This window comes from Sardina pilchardus, chromosome 10 (genome assembly GCF_963854185.1).
Source record: "Sardina pilchardus chromosome 10, fSarPil1.1, whole genome shotgun sequence".
NCBI lineage: Eukaryota > Metazoa > Chordata > Actinopteri > Clupeiformes > Clupeidae > Sardina > Sardina pilchardus.
Window position 1 is genome coordinate 21,495,707 of NC_085003.1, and position 21,804 is coordinate 21,517,510.

The 21,804-nt window shown below is 43.2% G+C and overlaps 1 protein-coding gene and 1 non-coding gene across 3 annotated transcripts in view; one reads left to right on the forward strand and one right to left on the reverse strand.

The window, feature by feature from the left end:
• The window catches only part of fanci (FA complementation group I), a 32,112-nt gene extending 13,168 nt beyond the window's left edge, over positions 1–18,944 (reverse strand). Inside the window, exons 1-15 of one of the 2 annotated variants that reach the window (XM_062546992.1) lie at positions 18,818–18,944; positions 16,947–17,098; positions 16,789–16,861; positions 16,574–16,704; positions 16,316–16,469; positions 15,451–15,508; positions 15,319–15,360; positions 15,028–15,151; positions 14,781–14,866; positions 14,395–14,527; positions 14,189–14,278; positions 13,746–13,882; positions 13,336–13,516; positions 12,996–13,083; positions 12,398–12,528 (exon numbers count right to left, since the gene is read on the reverse strand). In XM_062546992.1, the coding sequence (XP_062402976.1) occupies positions 12,398–12,528; positions 12,996–13,083; positions 13,336–13,516; positions 13,746–13,882; positions 14,189–14,278; positions 14,395–14,527; positions 14,781–14,866; positions 15,028–15,151; positions 15,319–15,360; positions 15,451–15,508; positions 16,316–16,469; positions 16,574–16,704; positions 16,789–16,861; positions 16,947–17,039 (1,521 nt within the window). In that variant the 5' untranslated portion in view covers positions 17,040–17,098; positions 18,818–18,944. Of the gene's footprint in view, positions 1–12,397; positions 12,529–12,995; positions 13,084–13,335; positions 13,517–13,745; positions 13,883–14,188; positions 14,279–14,394; positions 14,528–14,780; positions 14,867–15,027; positions 15,152–15,318; positions 15,361–15,450; positions 15,509–16,315; positions 16,470–16,573; positions 16,705–16,788; positions 16,862–16,946; positions 17,099–17,510; positions 17,650–18,817 lie in introns of those variants that run through there. The other variant, XM_062546991.1, reaches the window with a different exon arrangement.
• Positions 17,831–17,903, forward strand: trnar-acg (transfer RNA arginine (anticodon ACG)). Its single transcript has one exon. It is a non-coding gene; the product is annotated as a tRNA-Arg (tRNA).
• Positions 18,945–21,804: the final 2,860 nt, after the last annotated feature.

Sequence of the window (21,804 nt, forward strand, 5' to 3'; positions counted from 1 at the left end):
GTTAAAAAAAAAAGGCCTCACGGAGAGAAAAAAGCTATAGGTTGCACCGGACTGTAAGTTGCATTTATTTAGAAATGTATTTCACAAAATCCAATACCAAGAAAAGACAGGCTATGTAACTGGACACAGAGAGGCCAAAAAGCTTAATATTAATGAGGAGAAGGAGCGAATGGCAGCGATAACGAAGGCAGCCAAGAGGAAGGCCCTGAGGGTAATTGTAAAGCAAGACATTTAGTAAACGGAAATGCTGACGTGGTACACCAAAATGTATCTAAAATGTGGCGAATACAAATCAAGTGTTTCGGGCGATGTGGTTTTAAAAGGACGTGCACTAAGGATGAATAGCAAAGCTGGGCGATAAGAGGAAGGTCTGACGGTAATTTTCCAAAGCAGTTTACAAAAGATTCACTGAATGAAAATGCTGATGTGGTATACAAACATTTAGCTGAATATGTGGAGAATGCAATGCAATCAAGCATTTTGGGCGATGTGGAGTCACAGTCGCGGGAGGCTTATTTAGAAATTAATTTCACAGCCTCCAAGAACAAGGACAGATATTCATCCAGTCCAGTTGTCTTTAAGTTAATGTTTCAGGGGTAGGCCTGCACAGTTGTTCATAGGCCTATAACGGCTCTGGTCACCACAAGCCTAGAGCGCCTAGACACCGGCCTCAGTGGGCAGCTCACCAAGAGCTGATTGGTTATTTGGTAGTTTTTTTTTCCCTACCGACAGTGCTCAGTGACGTTGAGACCGATGTGGGAACTCACTGTATTTCTCTCCTTTGAAGACAGCAGAAAAACATGAGCTGTAAGTTAAAATCTCATCTTCACTTTTGACCCTACAGAGCGACATAGAGGATTATGACCTCATTGAGCTACCATGCCTGGGGAGGGACTCCAGACTTCCTGTTTCCCCCACCTTCATGGTAACACATCCATTGGTCTCCTTTCTTTTTAATGAATCTGTGTCTGAAAGGCCTTTATGTATCTATGTGTGTTGTCCTGCATTTGGTGTCTCAGCTTTGGGTGGGCTTGTGCAATACTCTGTATTCCTTCCCATGATAACCCACTGAGGGTAAATAATCTACTGTGTGTGTGTATGTGTAGGTGTATGATCTCCCACGCCGGCCCGTGCGACCTTGCTGGGAGGGCTCCCGGATGACCTCTTGCCTGTCAGACACACTGGAAACTGACTGCACCTCCATTGACACAGACACGGACACCATCGTCGAGATCTTGACGGTCGACGACAGTGTCACCATGGACGCTCCGGCTGTCTCCAGGACCGAGTGTGACTTGGTACTGACCAGCTTGGAGGAGGACGATGGTCAGGGTGGTGGCGCCCCCTGTGGAGCGATGGAGAGCAGCACCTCAGTACGTGATGTCCTGCCGGGGCCCAGTGATGGCGGCCTGCCAGAGGCCTGTGTGGAGCTGCAGCGCACGTTGGAGACCAACATGGCCGACATGCGGCAAGATGTTCACCGGCATCTGGACCGAGTGACGCGCACGCTGGCCACTGACCTGCAGCTGCGGGACCGCCGACGCGAGGAGGAGCGCTGGTCTGAGCACCACCGGCAGCGCCGGCGGATGGAGGGCCTGCCCCCGTGGCTCCGTCGCCTTGGCAACGCACTCACAGGGCTGGTGAAGAGGAGGCCGAAGAGCGGCAGGGTACACCCTGACAATATCCCCGCACCCTCCTCCTCCTCATCTGCAGAGGCGGGAAACGACAGCTCTTGGGACAAGGAGCTGTGTCACGTTGCACATAGTGCATGCAACTCACAGGAGGTCATGGAAAAGATACGCGAGACCCACGCGCTGGACAAGGCTCGGCAGGAAGCCGCGTGCGACGAGAGGACGCTCGGTCAGCTTCTCAAGCAGCTGGACGACGTGGAGAAAAGCTTCAGGAAGCAGAAAGAGCTGATTCTGCAAGAGGTGGAGAGCACACTGAACAGGCTGCACATCGGGACCGGGAACGGGAACGGGAACGTGAGTCACACGCACGCACAGGGCTCACTGAAGCTCCACCAGAACAAACACACAAATACCTCTATTCATGGGTTTCATCAGGTCCCTTTGCACAGGTGTATTAATCAAGCACCATGCAGTCTGCATTGATAATCAAGGTGCTTGATTGTATACACCTGTGGAAAGGGACCTGATGAAATCCATGAATAGAGCACGGTGTGTTTCAGACGGGTCAAACAGTGTTGTGTGTGTGTGTGTGTGTATCTTCTAGTGTACTGAAGACCAGAGATCTGAAGACCACATCCATCCTCAGAGCCTCCTGCTGCCTCCTGCCAACTGGGCCTTCGGCCTCGCCAACAACACAGTGAGTGGCCTCAAGGATTATTTTGATAAGTTATATTGACCTACAGTCTTTAAGGCTGAGTCATGCGAGCAGTGATAGCCTGTAATTCAGCGTTTCTACTGCCTGGCTTGTTTCAGTCTGAAGGGCCAGTGGATGAAAAGGAGGAGAAAAGGAGGAGAAAGGAAATACTGAAGCGCAAGAAACCGAAGAAGATGGGCCTCAAGAGAAGGTGTGTGTGTATCTGTGCTCAAGTGTGTGTGTGTGTGTGTGTGTGTGTGTGAGGTGTATTTGAAGAGCTAACCCATTCCTGGAGTGGACATTATATAGTAACCTATACCTGGAGTGGACGTGTGTGTGTGTGTGTGAGCGTAGAGGCTGTAAGGGGTAGATGGATTCAGGATTCAGTGATTCCTAGACACAGTATGACCAGGGGAGAGATACTGTCTGTCTGTTTGTTTGTGTGTTTATGTTGTGTGAGTGGGTGTGGTGGTTAGGAGTATGTGTGCGCAGGAGATTCACCAAGATTGGCCAGTCACTGTTCTGTTGGTAATGATGTCTTGTTTTCCACTCACAGGTTTTTCTTGTGCCTTCGCTGCCTCACGTGAATGGCATCACTTCAACACAGGCTCCTGGTTCAAGGCCAACTCCTCCTTACCCTGCTGAAGTGCTCCCTGTGTGCAGATCGGCACCTTTCATGGCAGCCCCTGCCATCGGTGTGTGCCCTAAAGTGATGATCTCAGTGCTATTGTGTTTAGTATTTTCATACTAAACATCAGCAATAAAATTACCTTCATGGTATATGCTCTGTCTCCCTCATCTGTTTCTGAAATGAATGAGGTCTTCTTGCTTATTAAAGATACAGGTCACACGCAAAAAAAAGTTGCCTGTGTAGCTTTGTAGTTACCTGTGTAGCTACCTATTGACCCTTCTATAATCTACACTCATTAAAAATGTTGTGCACGCATTTGGGTTATCACATCACTTCCATATCATTCATTCAGACCAAATTGAATAGAAGGCCAGTCAGTTAGACTACTGATTTCTGTTGTCTAATGCGGTTTGCTTGTGTGTTTGTTCAGTGTTCCGACTGGTTCATTAGCGCAAGGAACTCTTTAAAGTGTTTTTAAATGACCAGCTAATCTAGTGTTGCCACTCACAGGTCCATACAGTTGCTAACAGAGCTCACTAACATGGCTGAGTATCTAATCCTTCCTCGTACCTGTGATGGGATCGGCAACACTACACCCTGATCCCATCACAGGTACATTTACGTCATGCCCTGACCCAATCACAGTCTCGTTTGAGGGGCGCTACAGTGTGATGTCAACTCCCATGGCGCCGTCAGAAGCTGAAAGGCAGAAGTTAATGTCAGTCCAGCAGGCTTCAGTATGTCGTACATTTTCTGTGGGTTTGTGGAATTGTTAATCTGCAGTGAAAAGCGGATTGCGTTGTTCCATACAACGAACGTTCGCAAACAGTATTCCGTTAACCTTGAGTTTTTGGCGAACGTTTGCTAACAATCGCTAACAGTCTGAGGAGGTAGTGCGCCGCGAACATATAGTACAACTGGACGAGAGTTTGATGAACGCAACAATGCAATTACTGTTAGAATGGAATGTTAACACCAAATCGTTCAAAATGAACTGTTCAAAGAAAACATGTTCACCACAAACGTTCGCCACGGTTTGCCAAATTTGAACGCACCTCAGGACAACTTGGCAGCTTTGTGAATGAGTTGGACATTCTGCTGCTGTCTGCTATTCTAATGGATACATGTCCATTATTAATCCTTGGAGACCTTAATATTCTTCAGTCGACTTCCTGTCCCTACTCACCTTATCACACATGTCTACAGTCCTCCTACTCACAAGGCTGGTAAGTATCTTGATAAAATTCGATATTTACCTTTTTCCCATCCATCCATCCATTCTGTGAGTCTGGCGATACAACTTTTAGCTTCAGCCTAGCATAGATCATTGAATTGGATTAGACCATTAGCTTCTCGCCTGCTAGCATCATGCTTAAAAGTGACTTAAGATTTCCTGTAATTTTCCCATTTAAAACGTGTCTCTTATCAAGTTAGAAAGTGCAATAAGACCAATTGAAAATGAAACCTGGCATTTTTCTAGGCTTTGACATTTTCTAGGATTTGACATGGAACTGCACTCTCATCTGGCGTAATAATCAAGGGAAGTTGCAAACGTACCATGGGCGGAGTGATATCACGCACTACATACTGCTTGTTGCCTATGGGGACTATTTTCAGATATCACTTCAAATATCGATTGTTTTGCTCGAGGGGAGGTGGAAAATGAGCTTATTTCCAAAAATGGCGGAATATCCCTTTAATAGGAAAATAAAATAGTTGCTAAAACCAACTGACTAACATCTCCAGTGTCTTCAGTGGAGAGTTTGTCTGAAGCTGATTAAAAACTTGTTCAGGTCAAGCTCGAGGTTGAGGAATGAGGGAGCGTGCACATCAACGCACAAAAGACGACTGCAAGTTTGCTTTAAAAATGATGGGAGCTGGAATTCGCCTCCACAAGAGAGATGGTAGCTCCGAATATTTCAAATGGGGTTGTTTCCAATATATAACCGCCTTCTACATCTTGTTTAGCCTCTGGTCAGGATTCTGCTAATCCATTTAGTGCCACATCTTCTATTACGGATTTGTCGACCAAACCTATTGATGTGCCGCGTTCTATCCGAGTGGTTCCACCTTCTAACGAATGGGAGGTTGAAAAATACTTCAATCATTTTGAAAGGGTTGCAATCACCTTTAGGTGGCTTGTTGGCATTTGGACTTTGCTTTCTACAATGTGTGCGGTCTGGAAAAGCTCAAGAGGTACATTCTACACTCACTCTTGAGCAGAGTTCTGACCATAACACAGTAAAAACAGCAATTCTGTATGCCTGACGCATATTGACAGAAATGCCATCATCTTCGGAAAAATGACAAAGTTATGTAGAATTTGCACGCGAGAAAGAGAGCCAGTTAGATCGCTGGTGCACATCAGAGTGCTTTCAAACAATAGAGCAACATTGTGAGTTGGTTTTACTTGAGGAATATAAAAGATGTTGCAAAATGACAGACAGGTAAAAACATTGGCTCAAAAAGCTGTATCCCCTTATCAATATTCTGACGTATCAAGTGTTTGTTCTGCTCTTATCTTCATTTCGATGTGTTCACACCCCATCTTCCAGTCCAAGAAAGTTGGGGAAATTCAAACTCTGATAGTGCCTCGCAAAATGAGACTCGGGAATGTTTTCATTGCCATGAGGTAGGCAATCTCATTAGTATGTCATTTGACGAATGGTCAAAGTCATCTATGTGAGATATGCCTGGGATGGGGTATGCATGACTGTATTTTAGTCTCAAGGACTATGATGCTATACAGAAGGATTTTGTGGATCACAGCATCGACAATTGGAAGAAGAGGCTCGTCGGCATGGCATGTGATGGAGCAGCTGTGAATCTGGGCAAAAACAACCGTGTGGTCTCCCGTATCAAACAGCACTCAGAATGCGCCATAATCACACATTGCGTTGCTCACAGGTTAGAGCTTGCCATAGTAAATACTTTAAAGGACATTCATCAAATAGAAATTGTTGAAGGGACCGATGTTGAAAACAAGAAAACAGGCCGCACTATGCATAATCAATCACCATTTACCATTTGAAGGGACCGATGTAAAATTTATACGCACTAAAGGAAGTCCTCCAAAGCATTGCAGAAAGTCCAAGAAATTGCCTCTGCGAAACCTAACCGGGTAGATGGCACTCGATGGACACCACACATGTATCGCACTCTGGAGGTCCTTGCAGGATCCTACAAGGCTCTTCTGACTCACTTTGAACAACTGAAGTTTCCTGGCTTGCCTTGTTTCGTCCATTTTTAAAGAGATGTCCTGACTGTTATTTCAGATCTCAGTCTCTGTTTCCAGGATAAACTCACAATCAATGCAATGTTGGATGCTATTGAGACAGGGAATATGGAATTGATTACCCTTAAACAATCACCTGGGAGGAATCTCTCTGACTTCACAGCTGCGCTTCAGTGAGACCCAAATGGGCAAGCCACATTTAAAAGTGCGGAGTTGACACATGTGCAACTAGGTGACGACGCATACAGTCAAATGGTTCATGTAGTGTTCGCATCTAAACCAAAGAATGAACACAGGTAGCCATTCATTGTCTTTGACAGTATTGACAGCTGCTAGGGTTTTTGATGTTAAAGAGAGGCCAAGAGAAAAAGCAGAGCCCTCCTGGTTGAGCATGGAGTGAAGGGGATTTAGTATCTGTGGGGTGATTTTGCAAGTGTGCTCGAGAAAGAAACTGGCAACATGGACTCTTGACAGAGTGGATGTAGCTGCAGGCATTTATTGAAAATGCGAAATGGCATGATATATCTGATGTCTGCTATGGAGGCCATAAAAAAAGGTTCAGCCATATTCTAAGCCTCCACAACCTTGTGTTGGCTCTACCAGTATCTTCAGCTGTGTGTGAATGGGCTTTCAACTGTCTCACCAGAGTCAAAACAGACTGCCAAGCATCTTTGGGTGTGGAGGTGGTGGATCAGTTGATGTTTGTTTCCTTGGAGGGGCGGACACTGGAGGACTTTTGTGCAGAGGGGCCAATTGGTCTCTGGTGGTCTTTTCTCAGGAAACGCAAACCAATGTTTGAAAATGACATTCTAGATTTGTTTTAACACCATTTATATACTCTTCTTGGCAGGCACGGCGATATGGGTACTAGGCCCGCTCACTTTTCAACAGGCCCACCCAAAACTTTTCTTCCAAAAAAATAACAAACATAAATAATTATTAAAAATCAACAAATAATGTCAAAATTTGTGCTAAAATAGTCTATTCTTTTTTAAAATATTAAAAAGTTGGTATCGTCTATGTTGATAAGTTCAGGATCGTAGCTTGTTGGTTGGCTGTAATGCTAGGCTAGCTCTAAGTGAGAATAATTTCCAATATAGAACATGTCGCAGCAGTCATTGTTTAGATACCCACGGACTGTATCGGAGTAATCACTGCAACCAGAAGATGAGGGAGTGTTGAGATCCACAACGCCTGCTAGCGCATCTTCCTCTGTACCACCCCAGGATGCTAATGTGGCTAGTGCGACCAACACTGGTGCTAGTGGCTCTGCCCCTGCCTCCTCGAGAGTGGATGATGATAGCACTGTGGATCTGTCTTCAGTAGGTGAGCCAGCAACTCAACCAGTGCTTAACTCATTAACTGCCATTGACGTCTTTAAACGTCAATTTAGACACATACGTTGACTGCCATTGACGTCTTTAGACAGGCTTGTAAACAGACTGTACTAGCGATCCGAACCGCTAGATGACAGCAGTGCCATTTGGATGATTATCTGCCTGCAGAGTGCACATGTAGACATGCAACAAGCTAACACACTGAAGATCGACCACAGTGGATCTAGTTTGCACGCGGTGCAGGGAATAAATATGCTTACCTCTTACATCAAGGATGCAAAACATGTGAACGGTATGATCCATTTACATTGGATATTGCTGTATAGACTAACAACAACTTTGCTAGTGCTAGCTTGCTAAGTCTACCGTCCTGTTCAGAGTAGCGACCATCAGAGTCCCTAGGAACCTTGACGAAACTGACGAGATAACAGTGCAATCGTGGTTGACATACTACTGAAACGCTAACGTTAAAAAGTTGATTTTCACAAAAAAGATCGTTTTCTCCATTTTTATGGTCAGAAACAGGTGTTTTTAGCCAAACTAACCCATGTTCTACTGACGATTACTAAAGAACGGAAAACGATAGAAACAAACCGTTTTTTCCTGGTGAAAAAAGAGAGTCTACTCTTTCATTTGGTACCTTCAGTGTTTACATAGTCATAAAGCTCACCGTTCGGTGGATCTTGAAAAAACAGTCAAAATGCTGTAAAACATCTGGCAGTATGGACTGCTCTGCGCTGAAAATGGCTGGCAGCCAATGAGTTAAGTATCCGGTAACAGTGAAAAGTGACAAAGCAAGGAGTTTCTCCACAAACTGTTATAACAGATACAATTTCCTTGAGTACAGCATTAGGAAGGATGCAGTCTTCTGTAAGATGTGCCGGCACTTTCGTGAGTTTAGCCAGACTGGACACCGGGACTGGAAGCACCTCAATTACGTTTGCTTAAAGCACCAAAATAACAAATCGCACAAGTTTGCACTGGATAAATTGAACAATTACAGGCTGTCAATAACCAGGTTTCCATTCAAGGCATTTTTGCAAGAAAATATTTCAGCGTATTTATTTTTTACCGATATAGCTGATGGAAACGCTAATTATCGACACAATTTTGCAAATGTCGACATAATATTTTTCTGTTTAACTTAAGCGCATTAATACAATATCGATTCTTCAGATGTCGCAAAAATTAGATTGGAAACACTTTTTGTCTGGAAAAAAAGTCTTTAATCGCACATTCATGTATCCCATGATGCATTATCATCACGTGCAAATAACACAAATATCGCGAGCGGTTCACATGGACAGATGAGGAGACCCAGTATTTCTTCAATTTAATTGAGGAAAATGATATCACAGCTATTTTTGATGGGAAACAGCAAAGGAAAGCTACAACATTTGTGAAACTGAAATTACTGTTAGCTGGCAAATAAAAAAAAAAAACTGTCTGACTAATAATCGCTCCATTTTTGCTTGTTTATGGAAGGGGGTGTCACGTGAAAAGCAAAAGGTAGATAATTTGCGACATACCCAAAATGATGTATGTAAACGGCTCAAAGGCAGATTTTTTTTGCGATACACCAAAACTTATGCGACAGTTCGTTTTAGGGGTGTGTGACGTCATCACGCACAGCATTTTATCGACAAAAAGCCAGTTGGATGGAAATAGGCTGGAGACAGCAAATATCGCACAATTTTTTTTAAGCATATTCTGTTTGTCGACAACAAAACATCGCAAAAACTGGATGGAAACTTGTTTTTTGTCTGAGCGAGCGTGTCATCCATCAACTCAACAACACAGATGGCAGACAGGGTGAAATCATAGAAAGGAATTCACAGCACATCAAATGCATCCTGGACGTTCTCATCACTTGTGCCAAACAAGTACCCCGGGAGAAGTACAACTGTGAGAATGATGAGGTAAAAAACGTAGCTAATTTCCTGGAATTTTATCGGCTTGTCTGCAGACATGACAAATGAAGAGCGACTAGATGCGATCCCTAGATCCCTAGCCTGGTAGCTACAGACAACATGACCGCTGATGTAACCCGCGTTGTGTGGAACCACCGCGGCCCAGCCCTGCACACGGCCGGACTTGAACCCGTGAAACAGCAGTACCTCGGATCGGGGGTTGAGTGCGCTAACAATCCAGCTAAAAGCCCAGGCTTCTAGCTTTCACGCCAGAAGCACTCTTGAAGCGTCGGGGAGTGAGGTTTACTAACGTTCGACACGCACAGCTGATAGCAAAGAAAATATTGGAAGTTGTCGCACCTTTTGAACTAGATCCTAGCCTTTGCGTTGGTTTTGTATTAGGTTTGATGGTGCTTCGGTAATGTCTGGGCATAAGGGGGGTGTCCAAGCCATGCTTAAGGGCACGTTTCAAAACGCTGTCTAATGTACTGTCACTCCCATAAGTTAAACCTCGTCCTGTCAGCTGTGGCCCAGACATCGCTTGATACCTCAACATTTTTCGACTCTCTCAACTCATGTGCGGCAGTGAAGGTCATGCCGGCTTCCTCAACGCGCAATGAGAGATGCGGCCCGATTAGAGGTCATTGGAATTGAAGCGGGGGTGTGACACTAGGGCTGAACGATATACCGTTATTGTATCTATATCTAGATATAAACATTCAAGACATTAATATAGAAAAAACAACGATATAAACGATATAGCAGGGATCCATGCGACCAAAACTTTGTGCGACTGAAAATAAAATTACTTGTGCACCTGACGCATCTCGGGTGAAAACATTTCTTTCGCATGTTTTCTTGTAAACAGTGCGTGTAACTTTACAAAAAGGGTACAGAAGTAAACCCCCTCCCCTTGGTCCGCTTTCTCTCGCGCTCCCATTCGCTCCGTGTCTCTGTCGTGCACGCTCAATGGACACCTGCCCCTCAACATGCATATTTAATCCAATTAAAACATTCACAATCATGAAAGCATTGACGAATAGAAGACGACTAGCCAAGTTATTGTTAAATCCGGTTAGCATATTAGCATGCTGCAGCTGTACATATTTGATCAAAACTCTTGCATTCAAGTTTATTTATCATCTCAATACCAATGTTTTTCAACTCCAAGACTCAAAAGGGCCTGTCTCAAGGAGAAAAAGTATTAGCCTACCTTGAAACTTGAAACACACGTGGGGAAACTGAACAGTCCAACCAGTAGACTACGATAAGCTAGCCAACTATGCTACTTTTGTCTACTTTTGTCTTTTGCTACGTCGGTCTCCAAATTTTTAAGGCTTCCGATCAGACAGCTGAATTAAAGAGGTGGAGTTGTAACATGAATAGTAGTTAAAAATAAAAATAAAAAATAGTTTGGACGCTGGACAAGCCTTAGAAAATACCATTTCACCTTCCACCAGCTGCTGCATATATTGGTTATTTATTGTCAAAGCAGAGCTGATGATTTTTTATTGGTGATTATGTTAATGTTGATGACTGGCAGTGAGTTTTCATCGATAAAAAAAATGTGGAAAGTGCCGTTTTGTGTCATGATGTTTTTATTTTTCTGAAAAAATGCTTAAAATGCGAACTTGAAGTCATACTGTATCGTATCGATATCGAGATATGACATTTTGTCCATATCGTTCAGCCCTATGTGACACTAGGTGGGATTCAAGATCTGCTGCAGTGACAAAAGATGTTATTCTGTATGATGCTATCGTGGAAGTTTTGGCACAATACGTAGAAGGGGGGGGGGCAGAGTGAGTTTAGCGCTGTCCCAATGTCGAATTACAACGGGCGGGAGGGTTTGAGTGCAGACTTACCGAGCCCTTTCCGTGAGTCTGCATCGGTGCAGACTTAACCTAAGGGAATTACCCACAGTTCAAAGTGTTGTGACGTTTACCGCGGAGATCATAGAAAAATCCGGAAATGAAGGTAAACAACAGCACGCACGACACACGTGCATGGTGCAAATGTTAGCAACGTCTTTGTTAGTAAACATCGCCAAGGTACATGTGATCTCGTGAAGTGCTGTCCCAATCCCAAATACCTATCTGAGCCTATGTGGCCTCACACACTCACTCACTTAGCACCTGAGATCAATTAAGTCTGTGAGTCTTTAGTTCTTAGTCTTTAGGGCTGACATTGGGATTGGGCCATTGAGGCACAGTCACTCCTTAATCAATATTCCTCCTATTTTTCAAACAGTTGTTCAATAAATCAGACTTCACATCAAGAAGTCTCCAGTCTATCTCCACATAAGTGACCGACACGGTTGATTTGATCGAGAACCTCAAATAAGAACTGACAGACATTCGCTCCGGTGACTGTGCATTCTTACAGATGCTGGCAACAACAAATGATGAGGATCATGGTGCCGAGGCATTGGAATTACCCAGTTTGCCACCTTGCTCAAGAAAGCTCCCAGGCCGATTTGAGGGAAATATGTCACAGGTGATAAGTGACCGTGACCTGCGCAGTAATATTCTCACTCTTGCACTTTCAGTTTCACTTTGGAGTGAGGATATTAATGCGCTGAGTCTAAGTGCTCCCAATTGTTATTGGCCTGGCATGTGCACTTCTGTCAGTTTCACCACTCACTACTTCTTTTTTTACAGGTGTGAAAGCATATGAAATAATTTACCCAATGGTTTCATGGACGTGGCTGGAGTCACATTGTTGCAAATGACAATAAACATATAGCCTTAACTCAAAACAGCTGGTAGGCAAATGTCACCCCCGCCCCAATCCTATTTTTAAAGCAGACATACCTGCGGCCATGTAATTTGGCTACGGGTTTTCTACAGGAATGGCATGTTTGAATGGGCACTGCACTAGTTAATACAACTTTCATTCCAACCTGGTCATCCTTCTCAAAGGCATGAAGCAATTGTCAAGATGGAGGATGTGCTCTCACCTGGACAGCCTTCAGGAGCCCCTCCACAGTGCTGAGTGGAAGGTAAGACAGCTGGTCGAAAGTCTCCAACACCTTGGAGGAGGACTCCAGAAGGATCATGGGAGCAGAGATGACCATGCTGGAGAGAAGATCTAAGATGGGGGTCAATGGGTGAGCGATAAGGGTGTCAGTAGTGTATTGAAGTCTACAATCTATTTACAATCTACTTTCTACAATCTATGTTTATTACAACACCACTTTCACTATTCGTAAGTATGTGTTCAGTCTTGTTTCTATCCCAAATGCACTTGATGTAGCAACATTTTTTTTAATTATACAGGCAACTATGCAATGACAATAAAGGCTACCTATCTACATAACACAACAGTGGACGTAGACATGGCATAAACATTTTCAGATGAACACTGTACAATCTACAACAACAAACATTATCAAGATGGTCATAGCCTGTATGTAGCCTACTACAACACTGTCACACCAAAAACAGATGTAGAGGTAGAAGATGATAGATAGATAGATAGATAGATAGATAGATAGATAGATAGATAGATAGATACGTTATTGATCCCCAAGGGGAAATTCAAGAAGACAGCCTCACCGATAAAATGAGTTACAGGAGATGCTGTTTTCGTGACCAACCGATTCAAGACCTGCTCAAGAATCTCTCCTCTGATTTGCTCATGCATCTGCAGACACACAATGAACAAAACCACAAATCACACCTAAAAATACAATAACTAACTTGTAGCAGACGTTTTTCATTATTGTAAATCTGCCTGTCCCACAAGTTCTGTAGAGTATGGTTTTTTTCTTCTTCTAAAAATGTCATGTTGCCCAAGTCAACAATGTTCTTAACTCTAAATGCTAAATTATTTTTTAGTGTGTGCAAAGGTATGAGTTAAGAAGTGTGGTTCTGTACACTGGAGGATAAATATTACCTTGAAGCCCTCCAGGAGGACCTGGCCACCAAGCTGACAGGCTAGTTGAGCTGGGCTCCTGGCAGAGGAGCTGGGGACTTCTGCAGCTTTTCCAAAGGGCCCTGGCTTGGGCCCAAACGAGTCCATGAGGATGAAGCCCAACTGCACCAGTCCCTGGGTGACATGGTCCCAACCAAACACACTGAAAACATCAAAAGATCTGACTTGTCATAACTTCCTACACAGTAATATAGAAATCTACATATACATAAATACACAAAATTATGCTAAAACGAAACAATTAAATCAATCCCATGATTTGAAGCCATGTGACAATCATTAAACATTAAAAAAAATACACTATACATTAAATTACCCCACATATACTGGCTGTCAGTCACAATATGATGTATCCAAAAGATCACTCTGACCTGTTTTTCACAGTCTCCAGGATCATGCTGGACACGCTACAGGGTGGAGCCACCAGATCCTGCAAGAACTTGGAGCCCTGCTGCACCTGCTCATCTTTGAAGCACTTTGTAATGGCCCCCTTCAGGAAGTCAAACACCTGCCCAGGGAGAGACAAGGACCACACTCAGCTTATCAGACGTTATCATGTCACACTCATGATGGGAGTGCTGGCAGGAATGCACTACAGTAATTTCCTGCATATAAGCTGCATTGTGCATAAGCCGCAGGACAGTGTTTTATGCAAGTTAAAATAAACAAAACCATATCAACACCATATTAACTGCACCTCTGCATTAACCTCAAAACTGAAGAAATTTTACAAAATCAATGTATAAGCCGCGGCTAATAGTGGGGAAGTTATGGCACACAGCACAGAGGCCAGTGGGAGGAATAGAATCCGTACCTGTTCCTCTAGACGCTGGATCCGAGACAAGGAAAGCAGCAGAGCCATGCTGAAGGAGCAGAGCACTCGTGACGGCTCACCCACAGCTGCCTGCAAACATCAGAGATTTAACAGTATGTGACCACGGCTCCCTTTTGAACACATGTGAAAAGAACAAGGGGCTACCAGACCACTGGTTCAGCAGCTATAACAAAAATGAACTCGACCTTGATGGCTTTGAGGAACTCCTTGCCAAGCTCATGATCAAGCCGAACAGCAAACACGATGTGCAAGATGGCCGTTCCCTCCACGTGCCGCAACTGGTCCTGAGGGATGGACTGCACCTCGACGTCCAGATTCCTGTGACACGAGCCTAGTGTGAACTCAAGAGTTTCCTTTCAAAAACCTCCACCTCATACAGTAGTAGGGACACTAACGGATATCCAACTGGTGGCTATACATCAGTAACTTTTTACTAGATTGTTCATGAACAGCACTGTAAACTGTGACTTAAACGACATCAGCTGTCGTTAAAGTTGAAAAACACCACCATCCAGTACTCTCACTGTATTCATGAATCAACAGCACGAGTGATAGCAGCAACAATACTCACTCCCCCTCCATCTGCTCTGATTTCTGCTGTTCATCCTGGTGCTTAAAATATTGTACAATTCCCTCCAGAATCTGTTTTTTACAACCCTGAAACAGAGGAGAGCAAACAACTGACTTTTCAAAGACTAAGAGGGAGAGAGAGAGAGAGAGAAAGAGATATTTGTTTTGGTTGTATTACATGCTAAAAATAGCATGTACATGCCATGTGTATAGAACTTAGCTCAGTCACAATAATGCAGTTTTCTAACCTTGGACGACAGCAGCAGGAGCTGATAGATCAGAGGGGGGATTTCCTGGAGGTCCATCTTCTGGAACATTCTCAGCACCTTCTCTACAACAAACTGCAGCTCCTCTGGAGACAAGGGCACGTCCCTGACCACAGGAGAAGCCACCATTGAATTAGGATTCACAACACAACAAATAATGTTTGTGACACCATAAACACTTAGAATAGGCCATGTTTACCATGTTTGCCAGTTCATTATGTCGATTCAAGAAGTATTGGAGAATGAAATCATGTGACAGTGTACTGCACTTACCTAAACATGGTAGTCAAGTGTATGACGCACTGTGGATCCCACCTGTTCAAAAATATGAAGAAGATGCATAAGGCATATTCTATTAACCAAACAGTGCTTCAACACAGCATTTGAAATGGGGCCAGTGCTCACCTGCTAGAACAGAGAGTGTTGATGAGCTGCTTCTTATATTCCTCCCCACTCAGTTCTCCTACAGACAGAGATGGCAAAAGAAACCCCATCACATCCTATTCAGGTTAATAATAACCAAATTACAACACTGTGGTAACCTCAAGCATCACAATATTATTTGTGATATCAAAGAAGACAATAACCATAACCTTGGGATCCTTCTGTGCATACAGCAGTCTGCTGACAGCATTAGAGGTACGTCAAACAGCTTGATGTACTGGACAACAGACTGTGATTTAATGGTCATTCTGCTACCATTTTTTTTAACTGCAAAGTTGCCACAAAGTTTTTTTTTTTTTAATTCCATGTTGAAAATGAGGAGTGAGCGAGTCTGCCAGTGTAGGCCAATGTGTCTGAGAGGGAGAGGGTAAACTGCATGGGTCACATCATCCAGTGCCTACAGCAACTAAATCCAGAGGGTGAGGAAGAAATATTAGCTATAACAGCTCAAATTCGACGCCTCAAGCCCGTGTGGCAAAAAGGGCAAGAAAACAATAGTTCCAACAGGAATGGCTGGGAGAGTTTAGGTGGCTTAGACTTTGCAAAATCACCACCACCACTTCAGCTTACATGTATATGTGGTCCAAAGCGTTACATGTTCCTCTGAGCCCTACCTCATTTTCCCCTCTGTCAACTGTCATGTCATGTTATAAAATCACTGCTCTCTTGCTTTGAATGAATGGAATAAATAGTTTGAGCAGATAAATACTTTGCCATTTCAAAGCATTTATCAGTCATTTACATAGGGGTAGATACCGTTGCAGGTCACTTTCAATTTCTGCTTGTTCTCCTTAAATTCTGTCTAAAGTAAATGTTGCACTCTCACCTTTGCCATAGGCGAGGGCCTCGGTTCCGGCAAGTGCAGTTAAAATGGTTGGGAAGAGCTCCAATGACTTTCCATTTCCCATCATCCCTGCCTTGATGGAATCTACATACAGAGAAGCCAGCTGAGCCAGGGAAGGCCCAGGGAGGCTGTGTGTCTAGGGAACAGAGGCAGAGTCTGTGAGCTTCAATCAATCAATCAATCAATCAATCAATCAATGTGATCACAGTGAAACTGCAGACAACTCCATCCAACACTTACCTCCAACATTAACAAGCCCATGATATCGGAGGCCACCTCAGTCTGCAAGTCCCCCGAGTCGCAGAGAGAGATGCAGTGCTGGTACAGCAGAGCCCGTCTCGACACCCCATCAGCAACACTGGGTGGAGAGCCTACATAAAACCGTGTTGGGTATTTTAACAAATGCATAATAACCCACTGCAATTGTACAACATGAAGTGTACTTGTTGTATTACCTTTAAAGAAGGCTTTGATGAGGGCTCCAATATCTTTGCCTTTTAGTGCAGTGTTCGTAATCACTGTGGTGAGCTGAAAATGATGGTGAGTAGAGGATATTTTTCAGTATTTCAAATGAATGCATGCAAGATTAGCAATCATTGTATGGGGCACCAACCTGCTCATCCGTCACAGAGCTTAGGTATTTCTGCAACTCGTCTGTACTGTCCTTCTCCGACAGGCTGATGATCTTTTCAGTGTCAACTCCCATGCTGAATTTCTTCAAATGCTTTGATTTTATGGTTGGTTCATCCGTGCGTACTTCGACAACTGCGAATGAAAATGCTAACGTTATAAAGTACACACGTAATTAATACGCACCTCTCATCAACACCGTTTCATAAAAATGAAAAACTTAAGTGTTGACGTTCATTTCTACTTTTATAGACTGCCGAGATAGTGTCATCTAAATCGCCGTGTGAATTGTCAAGCGAGTTAAATAACGTTACGGTTAGTTACAGCGATACATAACATAGCAGGCTAGCTTGATGAGCTACAATAATAAGGTTCAGCAGTGAAGTCAGGCGTTGAAGCAACTATCGCCAAGTTAGGTAACTCGCCAAGGTAGCCAAATCAACTTCAACCAAGTACCATACTATTAACGGACGTGACAACATAGAGTTTAACAATTATTTGTGAATTCGTCATTTACATATGTTGTATATAGATGAAGATCATTTACCAAGTCTCCGACACCGTCTGTAAAGCCAACCCACTTCAAACTCCCGCCAGCACTTAATTCATGTGAACACAGCCTTCCTTTTCCGGTATGAGTGCTATTCTCCACTAATTTTCTTTTAGGTATATGACTTAACGTTAACCTATTTAAAACTTATGCACACCACATGGGAGTTTAATGATATCAATAACGGTGTGAATAATGTTTCAACACTGTATTTGTGTTATGTGAAGAGCTGTCGCTCCGTTCGAAGCGATTCACCACTCATAAGTCAGTGAAGAATGCTAATGCTAAATGCTAATGCTATGTTCAAGACCATCAGCGGGCCAGTGGCGCAATGGATAACGCGTCTGACTACGGATCAGAAGATTCTAGGTTCGACTCCTGGCTGGCTCGAAACATTTTCATATTCATATTTCCACCCGAGCAAAGAAGGTCTAAGAGAAACTGATTTGTTTTACAACGAAATATGCTCAAATGACACTTATACAGCTCTATGGTATCACCAATTTAATTCAGCGCCACCTACTTGTCATTTACACATTAGTCCGCCAGCTAATAGCTGATACGGTAGAAACAGAGCCTGAAATCTACTTTTTTTCGCAGCAGCTATGTTTGACATTAAATATATGGCAAGCCCAGATGTTACCTATGGATGTTACTCATACTCAGCCTACAGTTCTGATTCTGCTACAGTTAATTTGAAATTTTTAACAGAGGCTCACATAGCTAATTAGTAACACCGGTGCTTGCCTACAATCAAAATGGCTGCTGTTAAGTAAGTTTTGGATAGAAGCATCTGTTAAATGGGATTAATAAATGCAAATAATGTAATAGAGGTATACTAAGCACGACAGCCTGTTAATCTTTTGAGATGTGTTCGTCGGTGATCTAGCAACTGTCTAGAGGAGCTCTTCTGTTCTGTTAGCAACCTACTTGTTCGCAAGGAACGATGACCACTCGCGACACCACTAATGGAGTAGACACGGACTTGAAACCAATTTTATTAAGTAGTAGCTACATTCGATAATTATCTGCGGTAGTTCAGTATAATACCAACTATATTTTCAGAGTAGCCAGTGTAATCTGCTTTGTGATGACACAGCGCGATTCCTAGCGTCGACATAAGTTTGACTACGCTAACCCTACATTGACCATGCCATTAGCAATATGCAGGTAGCCTGCACACCTCAAAAGATGAACAGGGTCCTGTAGCCCTAGACAGAACCACCCATGGTAAACTAATGCCACGTCCGAAAATAGCTCCTATTAGATGTTACAATTATGAGAAAGACATGAGAACTCCTTACCCCGCAACAGGTATATAGAAAACGATCAGAGTCATCCTCCTTGTCGATAACACTGGGTAACACATTGTCGAACAACGCCTGTGCATTCAATCATGGTTGTCAGCAGCCAACCCACATTCGAAGGACGTCGTGAGCAATGAGAAAGCTTCCCGCAACCAAAAATCAGAGACTGGGAGGCGGGAGGTTCTAGGTTCGATTCCTGACTGATTTGTATCTGTCTTTATTGATGGGGTAAATTTCAGACTAGACGACTATGTAGCCAGTGTCCATCAGAGTAATTAGTTGGCTATGGTGTAGAAACACTGGCTTGCAATAATTGGATGCTAATGTGGAAAAACAAAGCAATGACATGAGTGACAATTCGATTGATAGCCTAGCATTGCAGTGCAATTACAGGTACGATTTTGCACAAACATAACATAAACAGCTGACCTTTTGGCAGAATTAAAATAAACTATTATCATGAGGTCATATATTACTTGAGTAAAAGTACAGATACCCTTTGCTAAATTTTACCCAAGTAGCCTACAAGTAAACTGTAGCCTACTACAGTCAGATGTCTACTTAAGTAGGCTAAAAGTAGGCCTATAAGTAGCCTAGGCCTACTTGTTTTTAAAAGTAGCCTACTTCAGTATCAAGAGTACAAGAGTAGCCTACTTTCTAAATATTGCATTAGCCTACTACTGCCACATGCTTATGTATGTACAGAAACGTCCGAGTTATGAAGAAATTCAATGTTAATACCTTGGGGTCATTCCACCTCAGTTAAACCAGAGCGCACACTTCTGGAAAAAAATACCTGCCCAGGAGACAAAATATTTTTTGGCCTTTTATATATTTATTTTTATAGGACAGTGAAGAGGTACACAGGAAACAAGTGGGAGAGATATGGAGTGGGAGCAGGACATGACCGCAGGCCAGATTCGAACCTGGGTCACGATGACAAAGCGGAAAGCACAACGGCAAAACAGAAACACAACAACGAGACGGAAAACACAACAACAAAATAATATGTATACTCATTAGTATCGGATAGATAGATAGATAGATAGATAGATAGATACTTTATTGATCCCCAAGGGGAAATTCAAGAAATTCAAATCATTGTTACATTGAAGCAATTGCACGTGCTAATCAGTCATGCAGGGAATTTATGATGTGTGTGACGTCATGTCTTTTGCTTGCTACTCATTCCTGAAAATGACAATTTTTAGCATCTGCCCAAGTGTCTCACTTTAGATGAAAAAAAGAGAAGAGCTCTCATTGGGCATAGGCCTATAAGTCACTTTTGCTGCTGTAGTGTGGGCTTTATTTTATTGTGGGGCTCTTGAGTGGTCTGTCATTTTTTTGGCACCATAGTTGCAACATAATAGTTTAACAACAGCTATTCACCATCTGTTACTGTACTATGTGTACGCGTGTGTGTGTGTGTGTGTGTGTGTGTGTGTGTTTAGAATTAGGCCTGCTGACATCAAGCAATATGCTGTTTCACCTTGTAGTGCCGCTCGACCTTAATACAGCCCTCCAGAGTGCGCAGCTGAAAAGGTGCTTAAGCAGTGGCAGAGTAGCAAAGAGTTGTAGCCTACATATAAAAAATGCTTAGATTTTGGGGTTGCTCCTGCCAAACTGCGTAACTCCCTCCATCGTGCGTAAATGACAAAGGGGAGAATTCACACAGGCAGAAATGCACACAGTTGCACGCTTTTTTAAAAAAAAATTTTTACTTATGTACCCTTATGTAGGCTACTGTTACGCACACTATACGCACTATACACACGGGAGAATTCCCCCCGTATTGAGTAATTATTTGCCCACCAGTTTTGTCTCAACCTCCTGCTTCCATACCTTCTGCCTTTGTGAGTCACAGAGGAAATTGTGCAACTTATTTCCACTTCCACTTCCTGGTTTTGTACTACAGTCACACGTGCAACAGCTTGGCATATTTTTTCAATAAGTGATAGTGTTTTTGGGATAATTTAGATGTTTTCCTCTGTTCACTGTACTATATCACTGGGGATTTGCTGAATGTTGGGATGAAACATGGCGTCCATAACACATGACCACCTCGGAACCAATTGCTAATGGGATAGGTCAGAACATTCGATTCCCTAGTCGCTCTGTGATGTGCCATAATTCAGCTAAATACACTGGTTGAAACTGGTCAAAAGTAGCTGTGACAGCTGGACCATGAGGTGCAATGCCAGATACAAAGTGGTTGAGGTGAATGCAGTCTAATATCTTCAAGAGCAGCAGAACATGCATGTTGGCAGTGATTGCCTCTAAAGGTTCTCCAGCAGGACCCTCAGAAGTTCTACAAAAAAGCTACCATCTTTACCCAAATAAGGAGATCCGGTATCTTGAGATTTTTTGTGTGATCCTCAGTAGGTGAAGACCGCACACTTTGATCTTTGCTACCCCAGAGCTAGCTTACAGTGCAACTTGCCATAGGCGGTTAGCTTCAATTAACTCCCTGATCCCCTTATATGGTCAAAGATGGCAGCTTTGGTTCCTTTTTGTTTGAGAACTTCAGAGGTCTATTAGCATAGCAGCAACTTAATGCTGTGATGTCTGTCTTGTGAGTCTTGATTGTAGGCTTTGTATGCAGCGCATGTGTCCAAGACAAATGTGTTCTTCCTCTTCAATCAATGAATCAACTTAAGTGTTGCACTGATTTTCTCTATGTTTTTCCCCTAACCACACAAGTACACAAAGAAATCTAATGACAGGGCTCTGGTTGAAAAATGTTGGAATTCTTCTTTAATCATAACTGTGTTGGTCACTCCACTCCAAAATCTCTGTCTGTAAGGGCACTTCCAGAGGAAGTGCGTGGTGTTTGAGCATGCGTGTGTCAGGCGTGTGGGAGAAGCGCGAGTTGTGATGCTATATAAGTTGCAGTCTTTTTCCAAATTAGTAGGCCTATATGCATCTTGTCGCCAACACTGGAATGCTGAGGTTCAGACAGGTGTAAATCATGGTAAGAAAAACTT